Source organism: Schistocerca americana, chromosome X (assembly GCF_021461395.2).
Source record: "Schistocerca americana isolate TAMUIC-IGC-003095 chromosome X, iqSchAmer2.1, whole genome shotgun sequence".
In the NCBI taxonomy this organism is placed as follows: domain Eukaryota; kingdom Metazoa; phylum Arthropoda; class Insecta; order Orthoptera; family Acrididae; genus Schistocerca; species Schistocerca americana.
This window is the reverse complement of record NC_060130.1, coordinates 587430312-587450901: the sequence shown is the minus strand read 5'-3', so window position 1 is coordinate 587450901 and position 20590 is coordinate 587430312. Positions and strand designations below refer to the sequence as shown.

Sequence of the window (20590 nt, the reverse complement as noted above, 5' to 3'; positions counted from 1 at the left end):
ACCCAATCTTCCTTCCTTTCATCCCACTTAAATACGGCGCGTTCGCCGTTTACTGCTCTTCCCCCTCTGCCCGCTCAGACAACATGGCGTGGCGGCAGGGGAAATTTTCAGTCTCACTTGACGCTGTGGCACACCGGCTGGGGAATGGAGTGTGCGCCGAATTCTTTGTCACCCCTGCTTTAAACAATTTTCAAAGAAAAGTAAGCAATACCGACTCAAAAAATCCCACGCTGGAGATCGACAAAGACGACTTGGAAACTGCAGCAGCACACAGTCATAAAAATAAATTGTCGGATCCTGATGGTATACCGGCAGAGTTTTATCAAATTTTCCAAGAGCAAATGAAGACTAAATTGTTGTGCACATTCAGTGAACTAGTGATCCTTGTCGCAGAAATACCAGATATCTTCGCGGAAGGAATTGTTGTTTCAGTATACAAAAACCCAAACAGTGATTCATCCAAAACCTAAGACCCATAGCATTGCTTAATAGCGATTATAAGATAGTGGCTCGCTTACTAACTCAAAGGCTCAAGACAGTAATGCAACTAGTAACCAGCACTTAGCAAACGAGCGTGGGCAAGAACAGATCGATTGTGCAGATCGTGTGTGATTGTAGAGAGATAATAGCCAAAGTTTTTTCAATTTAATACCCAGAATATTAAGAAAAAATTAATCCAGAATCGTAATAACGGTCAGCTAACGATAACAATTGATTGCGACAGTTCAGTAAGAAAAGGCTGCTCAATGCCTATCGCGTTGTTCGCCTTCGCATTAGAACCTGTATTAGCCACTCTGGACCAACAGCTAAGAGGACTAAAAATAAATGCTCAAAATGTGTGTAGGGCATACGTCGATGACATGGGTCTCGTAGTTACGAATAGCAATGACTACTACGTCATTGGCTAGTACAAACTGGCGTCAGGAACAAAGCTAAATAAATCTAAATCAGATATTATGAATATCGGATGTGGAATAGCTATGCAAAATCCAGGGTGTCTAAAGCTGGTCTCCCACATGAAAATATTAGGTATCGACTACGAATCCAGCGCAACGCACACCACCGCCTCCAGTTGCAAAAAGTCCTCGCAAGCATATGAGTAACTCTTGAAGAGCACGGTATTGGCAACTCGATGAACTTCAGAGGACCTCACTGCCAGATACCGTATGTCGTTTCAGACATCACCTATTTCTCAAGACACTTCTAGTAGAATTGCGTCGGCCTTCGGCCACTTCGTGACTCGTGGCACCATCTTCTAAGTTAAATTTGATACTCCAATTCTCCTTGAACAAAACAGTCAGTATCAAGTTCAAATCTTTATATGTATATACAATGTATAAACTATGGAAGATATCAACCAGCATCTCAGTTACTAAGTGAAATTACTCCTGCCTATGTGAAACCACCTATAAACTTGCGACTCGACCGGATTTCACCATTTCAAGCATTTTCTTAACCGAATTCAGTTAAATACAAACATTCCGTCGAAGACTATGACCAAGGGAAAATAAATATATCTTTAACGACAGAAAATAAAAGTACTCGTACAAACGCGATCGAACAAAAATTTCCAGCCTACGACTGCGAGCCTATTAGGAAAAATATCAGTTTCCGGGATCTGCCATTAAACGTGAAGGCGACACGGTACAAAGTAGTTAACGGGAAAGTTCGGACCAACTCCAGACCCTATAATAACCTCGTAGTAGGTAACCCATATGTGTATTTTGTAAATTATTCGACAACGAAGAACACAGATAAGTAGCCATCCAAGATGCTCAAAAGCTTATCCTTATCAACTGATGAGTAGCCGCGCGGGATTAGTCGAGCGGTCTGAGGCGCTGCAGTCATGGACTATGCGGCTGGTCCTGGCGGAGGTTCGAGTCCTCCCTCGGGCGTGTGTGTGTGTGTGTGTGTGTGTGTGTGTGTGTGTGTGTGTGTGTGTGTGTGTGTCTGATTGCAACATATTATTTACAAACCGACTGCACTGTGCTGCATGCAGCGAGAATGTTGTTGTATGAGTTCCGTGAAAGATTTGAAAACTGAGTGAAAAGGTTCAAAACTAAACGTAACTGAAATTTGGCAAAGTGTCCGGGAGAAGCTAGCGAGTATCTAACCGCAAGACGCAATGCTGTGAACTGGATTAAAGGACGGGCAACGTACTGTATACTGGCAGAAGAAAGTAAAAGCGGGGAGGGCTTTTGGCTGTATATCACTACGCAGCATCACAGCTTAACTAGAACTAAAGTATTTATGGAAAAGTTTGCAACTCCTTAAAACTTAGGATTACGTAACAAAAAATTGACTAAATGGAAAAGACTTTGAAGAAAGGAAGTAATGGAACAAAAATCCCATGTCTCTATGGAAAGCGAACATTCAATACAAGACACGAGTGAAAGAAAATAACAGTTTTCCGATAACATTTTTTATAGGGAAGAAAAGACAAAAAGGAGAAACAAAAGAAAATAAACAAAAAAGCAAATTAAGGGTAGAAACTACCATGAAGTGAGGGCACTTGACACAGTAGATCGTGATCAGCCCGTCGGATGGGGACGTTAAACTCGGCAGCTGCTTTGGTGCTATTCGAGAGGAGTAGGCTGTGCGCCGACGCCAGGTTTCACCCTCTCCCTTTCCTTCATCAGTAACAACATTACACCGTGCACGCACCCGTCAGTCATCCCTACGACACAGTTACACATTTGGCACTCCATAACAGGTCGGTGGAAGGCAACGACAAACCACCTCTATCAGGACGTAGCCAAGAGCGGCATTGAACGATTCCTGCGTCTGTTCAAATGGTTCTGAGCACTATGCGACTTAACATGTGAAGTCATCAGTCCCCTAGAACTAACCCAAGGACATCACACACATCCATGCCCTAGGCAGGATTCGAACCTGCGACCGTAGCGGTCGCGCGGTTCCAGACTGAAGCGCCTAGAACCGCTCGGCCACACCGGCCGGCTGCGTCTGTTCCCCTACGCTCATTTTATGCGTTGGGACGAGTTTGACTGTTAGACGCATTATTCGTTCATAAACCATAAAAACAGACAAAACATCGTGTGCTTCAAAATATAATAATCTCCAAACAGAGAATGAAATTTTATATGAACTGCCCACGTATTCTATATGCTTATCATACGCTTTCTTCCTTAAGTCCACATCCTCTCTGGTAAGCAGAAGTGTGAAGGAAAACATATTAATATTTTCGGTAACTGCTATTTTAGAATACATTTCACGAAAGTTCAGTCTTTTCTCAGACCATTGACGTACCCGTAAGACCTTACAGACTTACATTCGCTATAAGAAGCACTTTCGTGTCGTTCCTGGTACTAATTTAATGGGTGTTGGTTGTAGTTGTAGGTTATTTCTAGTGACTTGACCGGAGACAATGATGATAAAAGAAAACATGTTAAGCGTAACAAATAACTGTTCCCAGAATTAATCTTTCAGTCTGTATTGAGTATGCGTTGTGTTGAAACTTGCTGAGGAAGTGTCAGAGAGGTGCTGGCTGCTGGCAGGAGTGCAACTGGAGGACGGATCGTGAGTCGCGCCTAGATAGCTCAGCCAGTAAGAGCATTGGCCCGAAAGGTAAGGTTGCAGATTCCGAATCACGGCCCGGCACACGGTTCTTATCTGTCAGGAAGTTTAAAATAACTAACTTAATGTTAAGCGTAACAAATAACTGTTCCCAGAATAAATGCGCGGATTCTGAACTTATCGAGGGTAGTACGAAAAACTGCTGCGGTTCGTATTATACGCTAATAAGAGTAAATAATAATAAGAAGAATAATAATATATTCAGATGTGTGTGAAATCTTATGGGACTTAACTGCCAAGGTCATCAGTCCCTAAGCTTACACACTACTTAACCTAAATTATCCTAAGGACACACACCCATGCCCGAGGGAGAATAATAATACTAATAAGACGAAGTGAAATTTTCTGTAACGAATTCCTTAGTGCTGTTTGAGGTTAATGCTCCAATAAAGTCTTTTATAAAGAACGTTTCTTTTATGTGTTGCTTCGAGAGCTGTTTATTGTATTGTGATGATTGTGTTGTAACGAAGGAAGGGAAATTATTGATTACAAACTGCGCCTTCCATCGAGTTCAAAAATATACTCTTTGCTTTTCATACTATTTATTCTTCATCGTGGAGTAATATATAGTCAACTGTAATTCTGTTGAAACACTTGGACGATGCGTCGGTTAAACGTGCCTTTTGACGCAAATGGCTCGGCGCAGAACGTTTCACTAGATAACTTGCTCATAGGAGGAAGGCTCCAAGGGGGCAACTTTTTTCTTGTAGAGTAGTGCGTCGCGACAGGGGTACGAGGAAGTAGCTGCACTGCATTCATTCCTGTAAAAGTGAAAGTGATACCCTTTAATGTTTCTCTAGATCGCTCGCTTACTTCAGTCTTGACATACGTGAAGCCATGTTGCGGAATTTTTGTTGTATACATCGAACAGATTACCGGTAGACCCTGATTATGTGGCTAAGGTGTTAATCGAAGTGGAGCGTGATTCACGAATAACATATTCAGTGACTTAACGTGGTTGCTGCTATTGTTGTTTCAGGAAAGCTTTCCTTGATAATGCAATTTGTCATTTTATATTCTCAGTCAGTCAGTTATTCTGTGGTGCAAAAAACAAGACTCATCTGACGGTTAACATCTCATTTTGTAATCCAAGCCCCCCCCCCCCCCAACCTTCCATCATCACTTGGTTTAATTCATACAGCACACTACTCTGCTACCCTTGTTTTACTTGTATCTACATTATAACTCCTGTTCGAGGTGCTATCCATTCCAGTCAAATGATATCTGTCTGATTCAACAACAATGTTGTGGACAAACCCCAGTTTTTCATATTTCATCTTCCTGCTTTTCAGTTTCTTTTCCAACTTGTTCTTAAGTTTTCCAGTTCAATGAATATATCGACTAACATTTTCTACTCCTTTGAATGCTAGGATTTGAAACATATCTGGTAAAGATATGCATTATGCTAGATGGAACGTTACTGTCGAATAAAATTCTCTCTCTCATTGCCGTTAATTAATAATATTTTAGGATTAGAAAAGCTGAACAGTCTATTTCTTATTATTTTGTGCGCAATCACTCCGTCACATTACGAATGCATAGTTTGTTCTGTGTTTTGCCTTTCTTTAGTACTTTTCCAAATTTGTTTAGAGTTATACGATTATAAACACTTTAAAAGATTTATGCCTGATGGTAATATTGCACCCGTTTTTAGTGTATATTAGTGTGAGTAATGCAGTGAGAGACAGTTCTTACATTGCGCTTGATAATGAAAGCAAAACTGAAGGAAAAAAAGCAAGATACACTCATATGATTTGTCGATTTAGAAAAAGCGTTCGACAGTGTGAAGTGGTAGAAGGTGTTCCAAATTCTAAGCAAAATAGGAGTAAGCTGTAGGAAAAGAATTGTGATGTACAATATGTACAAGATCCAAGAGGGAACAATAAGATTGGGAGTCCAAGAACTAAGTTTTCGGATTAATAAGGGTGTAAGACAGGGTTGCAGTCTTTCGCCCCTACTATTCAATCTTTACGTAGAAGAAGGAATAACTGAAATAGAAGAAAGGTTAAAGAGTGGGATAGAAAGTCAGGGTGAAAGGATATTGTAACACTTTTCGCATGGTATCGATTCCTGCACTTCATAATCAAATTGGTCACTGAGCAGCAAATCCGGTCAGACTTGGAATTGGTAACTTCAGTCGACATTTTTTCGCTATGTTGTAAAGATTAACCACTCTTAACTGGAATACTAACGTTCTCAATAATGACATTTACTTACTAACGTAAAACACAAATTAATCTTTCCAAGTTAGTGACATTTGATGATGAGCCCCTCCCGCCGGAGGTTCGAGTTCTCCCGCGCGTGCGTGCGTGCGTGTGTGTGTGTGTGTGTGTGTGTGTGTGTGTGTGTGTGTGTGTGTGTTTTGTTCTTAGCATAAGTTAGTTTAAGTAATGTGTAAATCTAGGGACCGATGATCTCAGCAGTTTGGTCCTTTAGGAAATCACACACATTTGAACATTTTGATGACGAGCCAAAATTTCTTCGATGATTGAAACTACGTAATCATGCAATACTAATCAACAGGAAAGCATAATGGACCCAATCTAGTCTATTATAAACCATGACTCGTTATTAACCTTCAAAGTCAACAAAACATGAAAGCAACATCAAAATTCAAGAAGCACATAAATCACGAAATTTCATATTACGTAAATTATATACCTTTTCTGAAATTTGTATCTCACTAGAAAGCTCAGACGATGGAGAATGTGGAAAAACACTCACTCCTCATCAAATTTGCTAGATTGAGGATTATTCAACGCAAGTAAGAATTATACTGCGTCGTAAACAACATACCCAAAACACAACTGATACACTTCCATGTCATTTGTAAAACTCAACTTAATTTTCTACAGTCAAATAAATTAAATAACACGAGAAACACCACATGTTTTAGACAGGTATAATAAAATTGTAATGATGACCAGGTCGCTCAGAATGTTACACGCTAGTGCAATTATACATTTTTTTTTTTCAAAAAAGAGCTCGTAAAATTATATCTCCATATTTAAGGGGACCGGGAGGTGCCTATGCTGCCCATGTTAAAATCACTAAGTTAGAGGAACATTTATGTATAAACTACCAAATAGAAAAATTTGAATTTTTTTTACATATAGAGTGGTTTAGTATTGCAGTTATGACAGAGGTATTTTGGAGTATCTTTTCTAGTTTCCTTCCAATTATTTTTTTTATTAATGACCCAAATTTTTTTACAAATAATTGCTTTATAATTAAACTGAAATGAAACTACTGAACATTTTGCCAAATGGATGTGTTACAATGTAAGTTTGACCACTAGGAGTGGTGTATAAAAATTTCATCTCTCTAGCTTGAGTGGATTTTGAGAAAATGTTCATTATATTCGAAAAATTCTAATTTACGGGAAATGGCTGTCAAAGTTTCTCAATACATTCCTGCACTATAGGATGGATTATCAGGTTCTTCTTCTTCATCCTCCAAAAGCTTCCTCTTCTGTCTTCTTTTCTGGCCTGTTGTTCCATCATACTTCATATGCCTTTCTCTTCTTTCTGCTCCACTTATCCTTTCTCTGTCAATATTTCTTAGTGCTCGTACAGTGTTCACCCCAGCTGTAAATCCTAATGCCTTCAGAACTTCACACTTCACACTGTTCCCTTGGTTGTAGGTTGCTATTGCATCATAAATGCCAAAGTGCAGTGTTTTTATGCTTACAAACACCCTTTTAGGAATCACTTTCCAAATCAAATTGTTTACGCCATCATTAGGATTCTGCGTCTTTCCCTGTAGACATTTGTGTAACAATTCTGGCTGTGCTAAGTCATGAAAAATCGGTTTTATTGCATTTATCACATGTTTGTGATCATAGTCCTTTTTTGCATTATATTTGCACCAGGAATCTTTTGGGCACAGGCTGTGTTTGAGGGTATTCATTGGAAGAGGCAGTATGAAGGAACAATGCCCACACTGCTTTTCGCATGTCACTAACATTACTAGTATTTTGCCTTATAGCATACCCTTAGTATCTCTGTAGACGTTCAATCACCTCATCAGTAAGCCTGCCTCTCCCTCCTATTGTCTTTCCATCACTGAGCTTACTTGAACCCAAAGTCTGTTTGAGCCTTCGAAGCCGTGCACCCATACGCTTTTGCACATGCCCAATGCATTCCAACTTTTCAACTACAAATTCATTTCCATATGGTTTCAGTTCCTCTATAGTCTTGAAACATTTGGAGTCACCATCCCCAAGGTAGTATTTGTACCTAACGTTGTATCTGGGAACTGAACGTTCAAAAATTTGTTTCACTCCATCCACTTCCATTGCTCCACTTGATCCACTAAAATTTGCCTCACAGGTTCCACTGTGCTCTCCTTTGATTTTATTTTTGCACCTACAATGTTTTGATAATATTGCAACATCTATCACTTTTGCACTATCACCACAAGTAGCAGTTACAACCCCTTTCAGGTATTTATGACCCCTCTTTTGCCAGGAACCATCTAATGCCACTACCAAATCCCTAGAACCACCGTTCATTTCTACAGATTCCTCCACTGCTTCCTTCATGGTTTTCAAAGCCACATCTTCAACAGAGGATCCTACCAGTTCACAGTAGTACCCAAATTTGCTTGGAGGCGATGGCAAGTTCATAATACCACAAAACAGTTTACCAGCAGCAGACCCTTTTCCAATGGATCGAAGACCATACACAAGTCGACCATTCACATCAAACACTCTAGATCGTCCATTTGCACCAAAGACTCTGGCATGTGAATTGTAGAAAGTCACTTGATACTTGCAACATGCACAGATTATCTTCATCTCACAAGCTAAACCAAAGTGCTTTGTTATCTCTAGTCCCACTCCTACACTTGAACACATTTTGCACAGAACACTTTCTTTCAGCACAGAAGATAATAATCCAATATTCAGTAATTCGTTAATATCATCACTGTCACTAACATATTCACAAAATCTGTCACTTCCACCAGTCAGCTTCTTGCTAGATGTCACAGGGCTATGGCCGGCCATGTGTTGCTTAGCAGAAGAACGCACTGTTTCAGTAATTGTAGTATCGCAACTTGGTATTAGTGTTAATTTTCTTTTCCCTACGTTCTTCCTCTTCTTATATACACGGTTACTAAAACGTGGCATCGTAACCAGAACAACGCTTTATACAAGAAGTATAATACTACCAACAACAGGCGCAACACTGAACTACAGGGCTATTACAAATGATTGAAGCGATTTCATAAATTCAAAGTAGCTCCATTCATTGACGTATGGTCACGACACACTACAGATACGTAGAAAAACTCAGTTTTGTTCGGCTGAAGCCGCACTTCAGGTTTCAGCCGCCAGAGCGCTCGAGAGCGCAGTGAGACAAAATGGCGACAGGAGCCGAGAAAGCGTATGGTCATGCTTGAAATGCACTCACATCAGTCAGTCATAACAGTGCAACGACACTTCAGGACGAAGTTCAACAAAGATCCACCAACTGCTAACTCCATTCGGCGATGGTAAGCGCAGTTTAAAGCTTCTGAATGCCTCTGTAAGGGGAAATCAACGGGTCGGCCTGCAGTGAGCGAAGAAACGGTTGAACGCGTGCGGGCAAGTTTCACGCGTAGCCCGCGGAAGTCGACGAATAAAGCAAGCAGGCAGCTAAACGTACCACAGCCCACGGTTTGGAAAATCTTACGGAAAAGGCTAAAGCAGAAGCCTTACCGTTTCGAACTCATTAATGGGGACATGCTGAGCCGAGTGTGGGAGGAACTTGATTATCGGCTTGATGTCTGCCGAATCACTAAAGGGGCACATATCGAACATTTGTGAATGCCTAAAAAAAACTTTTTGAGCTTTTGTATGTGTGTGCAAAGCATTGTGAAAATATCTCAAATAATAAAGTTATTGTAGAGCTGTGAAATCGCTTCAATCATTTGTAATAACCCTGTAATTCGAAACGGTAAACAGCAGAGAGACGATGTTCCGCGCTTTTAGCGCTTAATTTGTCACAGAAAACAATGTAGCCAACCCTTGCACACTCGCTGTATTCGTAACATAAGGCGCTGTATGCGTAACAGGCCGAGAAAATCCCAAGCAGTTCCCCAGGAAGTCACGAGAGGGTGTTAGGTGCATTCAGCGGCCGCCCATTTCCTCTGCAGGCGTGGGGAAAAATGGTAATAACTCCACTTCTAGGGCGAGTAGAACAATAATTCAAAGTTTACATTAAAGAGGAATGTTCCAATTAATTTTCGGTTGCAAAAAAAATCGTAATTATTTGGATTTGACCACCTCCGGCTCCCCTGAAGCACCGAGATTGTAACGTCTGATTTATTTAAAAGATACACCAATATCAGTACTAATTTTTACACCTGTATGGAATTGTGGTAAACACATATATCTGAAATCAGTATTGTAATTGATAATTTGAAATTGGACGTGCTTCAAAGCCCTCAAGCATTTCTAGGCAAACGTGACTTGAACTGTGTACATGATAGAGAGCAGGCGTATGTGTAACTGGTTCAGTAAACCTGCTATTGCGCAACACTGATGGAAGTGATCCAGCATATAAGCTTTGTAGTTATCAAGCTACAAGCTACTAAATATCGATGTCGTCCACCATAAAAACGTATTTACTTAATTAAAAGGCAACAGAGACAAATACGTAAGGAAGCTGCGCGAAACTGTAGAATCTGGGAACAAAGTGCAAATGGAAGAAAACAAAGCAACAGAAGGTAAGTACTAGCCGCTTGAAGAAGCAGCGGATTTCGTTGTGCACATCTCATAACCTATGATCGCACCTACGACTTCTAACGAAGAGCGCTGAATACAGCTTACAATATCAATGATAAGGTTCGCTAATGACTTTGCTATCGTGAAAATGAAGACTAACAGTATCTGTTGAATGGAATGAACAGTACAATGAGTATAGAATATGGATCGAGAGTAAACCAGAAAAGACAAAAGTAATTAGAATTTGAGAGATGAGAATAGCGAGAATCTTAACATCAGAATTGGTGATCAGGAAGTAGACGAAGTTAAGGAATTCTGCTACCTAAGAAGCAAAATAAACCTTGATGGACGAAGCAAGGATAACATAAAAAGGTGACTAGCACAGACAAAGAGGGTATTTCTGCCCAAGAGAAGTCTACTGGAGTCAAACATAAGCCTTAAGTTGAGGAAGAGATTTATGAGAATGTAGATTTGGAGCACAGCGTTGTATGGTATTGAAGAGTTTGAGATGTGACGATACATAAAAATACTGAAAATCAGGTGGACTGAAATAGGATACAGAATGAGTAGGTTCTCCACAGGATCGGCAAAGACAGAAACACCTGGAAAACACTGACAAGAAGAATGGTCAAGATGATCGGACATCTGTTAAGGCATCAAAGATTAACCTCTATGGTACCAGAGGGAACTGCGGACCGCAACAAACCAAGCAGAAGAATGATGATGATAAAATGCATTGGATATTTCAGTTAAGTTTCAAACTTCAACTAACAACGCTGATAACACTCCTGAAAATGGAAGTTTTAAGAGACAATCTGCATGGAATTAAAGACTAATATTACTAAAGACCACAGAGAACCTTGTAAGTTCAGACAATCTGCACAAATTCAGAACAAACCTCACGTGTGGAACAGAGCTTGGTTTTTCGTGCGCGAAATCTTTCAGCAGTAAAAGTCATGTGAACAGGTACATTTTCTCTTCCTATAGTTGCGAAAGGTGTCGATCCATAACCATGACACAATCGTAAGAAGTATCTTCGTAGATATGTGACTGGCTATACAAAGTTTTGACCAATAAAAACCCGTAGGTTATGCTGGACGACGAATGTTCAACAGAATCGCCAAGGAAACATAATTGGACACCTTTTGTTCTCGATATACATAAACAGTTCATCAGATAGGATCTCTAGCATTGTCAAGTGGGTTCGCTGACGATGCTGTTACCTACAGGAAAGTCTCGTCGTTGGACGATCGTAAGTAAATGCAGAAAGGTTTGAACAAAATTCGTACTTGTTGTAATGAGTATAGGCTCTCTTTAAATGTGGGTAGGTGCAAGATAATGTCCGTAAGAAAGAGAATGAACTCGATAGTAGCAGATTACAAGATTAGTGGCGAACATATGGAGGATCACATCGTTTAAATATTTGGGGCATTTGTAACAAACTGGGTGAAATAGGATCAACACCTTAAGACAGTATGTGGGAAGGCGAATAGAAGACTTAAGACTAGTCGAAAGAATCCTTGAAAAGTGAAATGCATCCTTAAAATAAATCCCATACTGAACACTAGTCCGACAATCTATTATCGGAAAGTAATGCTTCGGAGCTTGTAGTCCTCATCGAGTAGGCTCGTCTGCAGCCATAGACAGAATTCAGAGACGCGCTGGCGTAATAGTTCGCTATAGCACGTATACAAGTGTAACTGAGATTCTGGGGGAACTTAAATAGGAAGCTTTAGAAGTAAGGCGATGTTTTTCTGCGAAAACCCTTTGGGTAAAGGTAGAGAACCTACATTCGAGGAAGACTTTGTGATCATACTGCTGCACCCTCTCTCTCCTAGGCTTCATGAAAATAAGACAGCCGAGGGCGCGTAAAGAGGCATATACACTGAGGTGACGCAAGTGATGGGATAGCGATATGTACATATACAAATGGCGGTAGTATCGCGTGCACAAGGTATAAAAAGGCAGTGCATTGGCGGAGCCGTCATTTGTACTCCGGTAATTCATGTGAAAAGGTGTCCGACGTAATTATGGTCGTAGGACGGAAATTAACAGACTTTGAATGCGGAATAGTAGTTGAATCTAGACGCATGGGATATTCCATTTCGAAAATTGTTAGGGAGTTCAATATTTCGAGATCCACAGCATCAATACTTTGCCGAGAATACCGAATTTCAGGCAATACCTGTCAACGGACAACGCAACGGCCGACAGCCTTCACTTAACTTCCTACGGCAGCGCCATTAGCGTAGAGTTGTCACTGCTAACAGACAAGCAACACTGCGTGAAATAATCGCAGAAATCAATGTGGGACGTACGACGATCATATCCGTTAGGACACTCTGGCGAAATATCGCGTTAATGGGCTGTGGTACCATACGATCGACGCGAGTGCCTTTGTTAACAGCACGTCATCGCCTGCAGTGCCTCTGCTGGGCTCGTGACCATATCGGTTGGAGCCTAGACGACTGGAAAACCGTAGTCTGTTCAGATGAGTCCCGATTTCTGTAGGTAAGAGCTGATGCAAGGGTTCGAATGTGGCGCAACACCACGAAAAGGCTCTGTGCAAGCTGGTGGTGGCTCCATAATGGTGCGGGCTGTGTTTGCATGGAATGGACCGGGACCTCTAATCCACTTGAACCGATCATTGACAGAAAATGGTTATGTTCAGCTACTTGGAGACCATTTTTAGGCATTGGTTTACTTCTTGTTCCAAACAACGATGGAATTTTTATGGATGAAAATGCGGCATGTGTCCGGGCCACAACTGTTGGCGGTTGGCCGTCATGGTTAATTCCGAAGACCCTAATGTTGGCAAACATTGGCGGTTGTTCGGTAGTAGATGTCATTACAACGGTAAGAATGCAGTCTTTCAGCTGAGGAGCCAAAGTAAAAATCCATGTACGCACATTGTGATTATCTTTGCCGCTATTTACCCAAATCACTCCGAACGAATACAGTGGAAATGCCTTCAGTAAAGACAACTACTTGGTTCCGCTGTTCTTTTCGATGGAGTAGTTCGCTTTCTATGCTGATGTAATAGGTTTTTTTCTGAAGCTAGTATAGTCGGCCAGAGTGGCCAAGCGGTTAAAGGCGCTACAGTCTGGAACCGCGCGACTGCTACGGTCGCAGGTTCGAATCCTGCCTCGGGCATGGATGTGTGTGATGTCCTTAGGTTAGTTAGGTTTAAGTAGTTCTAAGTTCTAGGGGACTGATGACCATAGAAGTTAAGTCCCATAGTGCTCAGAGCCATGTGAACCATTTGAATCTGAAGCAAGTATAAAGAAAAGCAGTTTCCGTTATTACAAGAATATGACTAGCATGTATCTTGTGAAGTACTTTCCATTGTTTTGAGGAAGGAGGATTCTTTCTCTTTTAGAGAAGTGAGAGTGCTATACTACGAAGGGAGGAACTGTAGACTTACGACGAAGAAAGAATTTGTGAAACACTAGTGTCGATCTGTGATGTAGTTAGCTTAAGATGTTCGATGATCCTCAAAACTTATAACAATAGTAGCACATTTTCCCTAATGATGACGCACGTTACTGGAAGATTATTTCGTTTTGGATATATATGTTGGCGGGACGTAAACACTTGCCGAAACATACTAGACGAGTGTCGAGATATCAGATTGAAGGCAAATATGTTAAATTACCGACTATCGCTGTGCTAAATGTATGTTCAGCAACAATTCAATTTAAGGAAAATGTTCCATCCAAGACGTAAAGGGTATCTAACCCAAGGTTTACTTGTTATCTTACAGAGTGCTCAATTTGCAAACGTGTGACTGAGAATGAAATGACAAAAATGTACTTCGCACTTTTATATCCTAACATACAGACTGCCACCTGCTACTAACAGTCTTTAGTGCCGTTTTACTGGTAATACTGTTCTCATAAATTACTTCTGGCAAGCGATATGACAGCTGAAAGCGTAATTAAAGCTTTCGCAATACCACAAACGACTCCACAAGGCAACGATGTAATTTCTTTTCGTGCTTCTTAATGCAGACGGTGTGTTAGTGAAAAGACTGACAGTATTAGGTGGCACAGATAACGAAAAAGATTTTACGTCTGGGCTAATATAGTAATCTAGCATTTGTGTATAGATCTTTTAGTGTGTTGTGCATTCACAAGCGCAGCACCCACTTTGTCGACTATATACGCCATTTGCAGCATTCCAGGCTTACGTTATCATTATAAGCGACTATTCTGGGCTGCAAGGCGAGTCAGTGCCAGCCTTGAAACGTTCTGTTCCCTTCCGCAGCGACGGCAGTTGGCGCTCCCATGCCGCTACTCACGTGGCGCAGAAACTCGCCGTGTAGTCGCTTCTTCCAGCCGTAGCACTGCCGCTTGCTTCATGTTCGCACAGTTTTTATAAATCTAGTATACTGCACACTGTATTAGCTCGTGTCGGCTAAATTCTGCAGAAGCTAATGAATCCAGGTTCCGGTTGGTTTAAGCTGAAGGACGGGCACAAGCGGCTTAGATGGAGAAAGCTGCTGTATCATGTCAGGTTTTAATGTAAACAGCAGAATGCAACTGCTGCAGAACAGCGCCTTAAAGTGTGCAACTAATTTGTTTCAGTGGTCGCCGCAGCCGTCATCGGAACCACCGCCATGTTGAACGAGTAGCGGCGCGGCGCTGTCGTTCCGACACTGCCATAACAACTAGCAAGATGCCCACAGGTACGCATGCATGCCTTTCTGCTCGGTGTATCTATTCGTGTGGTCGCTTGCTTCTGTCTTTTCCGTATCCCACACTTCAGCAGATATTTTAATGAAAACATGTACTCATTTGCTAAAGCAGTTTGATGCTAATTCTTTGCAAATGTAGATAGTTGTTTAATGGTAAATAATGTGCATCAAATGAACTTAACTCATTTAATGGCTTATTTTAACACTGGTTCCTGCGTTTCCGTCGCGAGCTCGCCATTATGATATTTTTTTGCTAGTTTCATATTGTATCCTATGCCATATATGGAGCCAAACGAGTAAACTGTCGCTCATCTAGGGAAAGAATTCGTGCTTATCACTTTCGAAATTATTTCCTCGTTTGATAGATAATTTTAATCAATATTTAAGTTTGTGTATGTTAAATGCTCGATTTAGAAAAGTACAGAAAAATCATTTTGAGTAATCTATCCAGATAACACTAGTTTCTGCCTGCAATTTTCAATTGGCAGCTTTGAAGGGCACCGAATGCTGAATCATGAAATGATGTTGTGTTATATGTAATTTAGTCTGCGTATCATTTCTAAGGACTCGTACATTGGCACTTTTTTACCATTAAATTAGTTCCTGCAAATTCGGTCATATTTCAAGTACTAACTTAAAAGCTCAAGCCTCAGACGCCTGATAGTACTTGTTAGGAAGAGAGAGATGTTATCCGTTATTTATTTATTTACTTTTTGTTTGGTTGGTTCGATGGAATCGTAGGAGCCAAAGCTGCGTGGTAATGGAACGAATAAATACATAGTTCACAGAATGCTGATAAGCAAAATTAAAGAATATGAAATTAGTAAAACTCGAAAATGTGATGGTGTACACGAATAAATAACACAGTACAGACAAGTTGTCAATTACTCTGAAGAACTACTCTAAATCATAGGAGAAGCGTGCCACAAAGTAACCTTTCAACTTTTATTTGAAGACTTTGGGTTCATTACTCAAGTTTTCTCAGCTCTGCTATAAGTCAGTTGAAAATGAGACCTACTGAGCAGTGTACACCTTTCTGCATAGTGCTTAAGGGGAAGTGTTATCCAAGTACGGATCGTTTTTCTGTGTAGTGTTCAGTGAATGAACGTCACAGTTTCTTCAAAATGAGTCAACGTTGTCAACAACAAACCCCCATGTAACTTCCTAGCGGATTAGAACTGTGTGCTGGATCGGGTCTCGAACCTGGGATCTTTTGCGGGCAAGTGGTCTGCTGACCGAGCTATTAAAGAACTACTGACGACCTACCCTCCCAAATTGTCTCGGACTTTCCAAACTTCGCAGAAGTTCACCAGCACATCTTGCTGGACTGGCAAACCAGGAAGAAAGGATACTGCGGAGCCACGGCATAGCCTGCATTCACAGTGGCACCAGAGGTCGCCCGATAATATCGGCCGTGAGCTTGGTCACGGTGCGTCCGATCTCCGTCAGTCTGTGGAGGGGTCAACGAGGTTAGATTAGCATCTGTTCTATTTATGAAGTGCTTTGGTGCGAAGTATCCTGTTAAGAAGAGGCCGAATGCGAGTAAATAAGCTATATCTGTATCGAAAAGACGTGGGCGAGTGCTGTACCCTCCGTCATCAGTGCCTGGAATTACAAGTTCCACGAATATCTGACATTAAGGAAAAAACGCCACTCCACAAAAGTTAAAAACGCTTTAACTTTGTGATACCACTTTCTTTCTCCTATCTCCGATTTGCGTTAGGAGGAGCCGCTACCTGTCAATCTAACATGCCATACTTCATGTTTTTCATATTAAACGTGTATATTACGAAAATATGTGATTTTAGTGATACACAATGTTAAGGATCTCTCCCAAACATGTTCTTTCGAATAAGGTTTGTTATGCTACATTGATAGGATGTGCCACTTCGATGTGTGAAGGTTTTGTCAATGAGGTTGTAAGCACATGATGGTTAATTTACGTAGTAAAAGTAGATGCTGTTTCTATTATATGGTGCACGGATAAAATTTGCATGTGAGTAAGCAAGTATTATTTAATTAATGAAAGGTAGATTTGTGGTTTCACAGCAGCTCGCTTTATTGTAAATATGATGAAAATTAATGCAGTACTGGCAGTATATTCAGACTCTAATATTGGAAACTTCAATGTTCTTTAAACATTTGCTCAGTGGATTTGAGAAAGGAAGTAACAACGTTTCTTATGGCAGTATTATTTCAGATTGAGTGTAGCTTTTAATAAAGAAAATCATTGTATTTTTAGTGCACGTACCCAAATCTTAGCTCCAAAATTCGGTATAGAATAAATTTAACATATCGTAGTATCTGAGGTGCAAGAGTGAAGGCATTAGCTTTTAAATTAGTCTTTAGGACGTCGTAAATAGCATCCAACATATTGTAGAAAAACTGTGAAGTTGTACTTTTCAGATAGTGGTATAGACTTTAATATTGGAAAGATGCAATCGCTAGATGTCAAATACCGAAATGTCATGTCTAGTGTTACTGGGATCAGAACTGCTTCTTTAAGGTGAATATCGTATAATTTCATAGTGCTCGAATAACACCGCTAAAAGTATACGAAATTAGCTTTCGTTATCGGGAAGTGTTTCACGTATGAGTCTTCGGCTTTACGTACTCAAGATGATTAATAGTGACTTGAAAAGGAAGATCACAAAAACAATGTTTTGCTGAATGTATTTGAAGTCTTTGATTGCCATTTAGCATACGTATGAAAGATAAACAAAGTTTAGAATAAGACACTCAGAAGACGTGATGCACTAAAAAGTGGAAACACACTGCACCACATTTGCAAACCCATTCTTGTACAGAATCGCCAGCCTTCTGACATAAAACGCCAGTAAGAAGTAATAATAAATTGTAGACAACTAATGTCCACCTACCATAACCCAGAAAAGATCCACTGCAGTTACTGTAGGCATATGGTACGTCATCCTTCTCACTTGAACAAATTATTTTTTGAGGTTTAATTTACGCCTAGAATTTCCGATAAAGGGTTTGCCTACTTGTGATCTCCAATAAAACCTGCGATTTCAGTCCATAGATTCTGAGCTATATTCCGGTTATGATAGTTTTATCATCAGGATGCCACAAACTCACTCTTTCTTGGATTAAGCAGTTTCTCACAGCCCATATGTGAGAACGTTGGTCGATTTGATCGACGAAAACAAACTGATTTGAATTGTACCGAATCTCGTCCGAAGTCAATACGTCTGGGCGATGGGGTCGGCTACAGTGTGACCGCGTTCATAGTGGCGTTCTGATTTGATGTCGGTCGTCGGCGGATCCACGGATGTCGGTGCCACTGTGGCCGCAGTCTTAGCCACAGCCAGGGGGATTGTTTTCAGAATCTATTTACACCCAGCAGCGGAGTGTGTGCTGATTTCCGGTTCTGGACACTGTTCCGACTTGCCAGGGAATAAATCCCATGATCGAGTATATGTACGGGGATATCTGAACTAGAATTCTGAGGCACCTGAGCAAAGCCCTACCCGAAGCCTGCGAACTGACACCGCAGATCTGCCGCCGAAGTATAATACAGTCTTCAGGAAGAGCCAACAGAATCGACATCAGTGGGATATTTGGGAAACGTAGAGGCGAATAATATATGAGAGATGGGGCTGCAGTGCGGTAGTCAGTTGACGCTGTGGCGCCTCCCCACTCCACGCCCCCCCCCCCTCCTTCCCCCCACACACGTGTGTGCATGGCTTCCGAGATATGCGCCTTCTGGCCCGGACTGGCAGGTGCGTGCTGCTTTCCTACGTGCTTTCCTGCGCAGCGCCTCAGCGCGGGATTCGGAATGCTGTCGCCTGAGCGACGGGTTTCCCGCCACGCAACACTGGCACGCAACGATGGCACATGACGCTACACAGAGTCGCTGCCTGCAACCAATCTTCCTAAAGGTGCGTCTACGCGATGTCTCTCTTTTTTTTATCAACTTTGCGCATGCGCTTAGATTTCCAACAGCGCAAGCACGCATGCGTATTTGTGCATATAGAATTTCTTTTATTTGAGGGCGAGCGTAAAATTGAATTGCTCACCTATTCGGTGGGAATCTCTAGGGCTGCTTAGCGGACGACAGCCAGCTGGAGTTCATGTGTGTTCTGTTGTTTAGTGTGTTGAGTTTACGCATCAAAGCGATTTGTGTGTAATAATGTCTGTTGACTTCGAAGGACGCACGCTGAAATTTACATATGATTACAGACTAATACGAGTAATATGGAATGCCGCTTCAAAAATAATACGGATACAAATTTGATACCCTAGCGTCAGGTATTAAATGAAGACTCCGATCATATTACTGTAAAGAATGTCAGTCTCGAAGTAGGAAAACACAGAAGCAGCCTACAAATTTATGAACAGTGCGTATGAAACCTGTGGAGGAACATTCATTAATAGCACAACAGTTGCGGAACCTGATATGTGAACAAAAGAAAAGAAGGGTTTGGTGAAGCCCCTCAACAAACCACTAGAAATGGAAATAAAGAACATTGATGAAGCAAAAGATTGGAAAACACGACCTCCATTGAAATTGATTCTGGGGTCTAAGACATTTCCGAATTTTTCGAGTCCGAGGAAGTTTTATATATATGTGTGTCTATTTTGACTGAAGTTTTGTAAACAGCTTTTTATAAAATAAAATTAAATTAAATGACGTACTGAACGTCAAATTAACCTTTGCATAACGACTAAGAACCTCCCTTAATATTTTCTCAGTTTCATGAATAATCACTGAAATTTTCTGTTTTGAAATGCGAAATAAATAGCTCAAAGTAGTATGTAAGTCGGTGGTTGCCAGCCTTATCACATGCAGTTTCCCAAGAAGAATATCGAAAATCTCTCTGTGACCTCCTCCTGAAATTTGCAAACAGAATATTCCCGCAATTTGTGTTTCTATGCCTGTGTTATTTATGTACTGCCTTACCCATAATTGCTTTAGTGTTTTCTTCTTCTGTCGCCTTTCATCTCAATAAATGCAGCACAAATTTCCGAGCGCCTGGAAATTCAATTCATAGTTCGTTTTTTTAAAATTACTCTTCCTGCTCTGAGATTAACAGGTCAAGGGGTTGCCCTTTCATCTGCACGTTCAGCGATTTCAGTTTTATAACGATCGTCCAACCTGACCATAACTCGATAATTCGTTCAAGTGTTTCATAAGAAGTCTCCTTCGCGAACGATCTGCTGTTCAACGATTTCTAATAAACTTACAGCTCTCATTTAATTACCCAAGGTTCCTTTTCATGTGATTATACAGGGTGCCCAGGAGGAACTGTCAGTATTCCGGGATATATCAGCAATGATAATTCAAAGCAACCAGTGTAGCAAATATGGGCTCTAAATTCATACCTTAAGAGCTGTGAGCATTTTTCAGTCTTCTATATTGCGAAACGAATCTCATTTACTGCAAACTCTTTGCTTTCCATATTTTGAGAGGTGGTAGTATGGACAAAAAAAAAGAGAGAAAGGGAAAAAAGGTCCAGTAGCATAGGCTATGAAGTGCAAACGTTGAGAGCTATGAGCTCATTTTTCAGTAGAAGAGAGATGTTTCACACTAGCGAAGATGAAAAAGTGCTCATAGCTCTTAAGTTATGCAT

General features: G+C 40.9%; 1 protein-coding gene across 1 annotated transcript in view; it reads left to right on the top strand.

Annotated features, from left to right (window-relative positions):
* The window catches only part of LOC124554950, a 645803-nt gene that overhangs the window by 165871 nt on the left and 459342 nt on the right, over window positions 1-20590 (top strand). The window contains exon 3 of the mRNA XM_047128648.1: window positions 14890-14990. Coding sequence (XP_046984604.1) covers window positions 14981-14990 — 10 coding nt within the window. The 5' untranslated portion in view covers window positions 14890-14980. The remainder of the gene's footprint in view (window positions 1-14889; window positions 14991-20590) is intronic.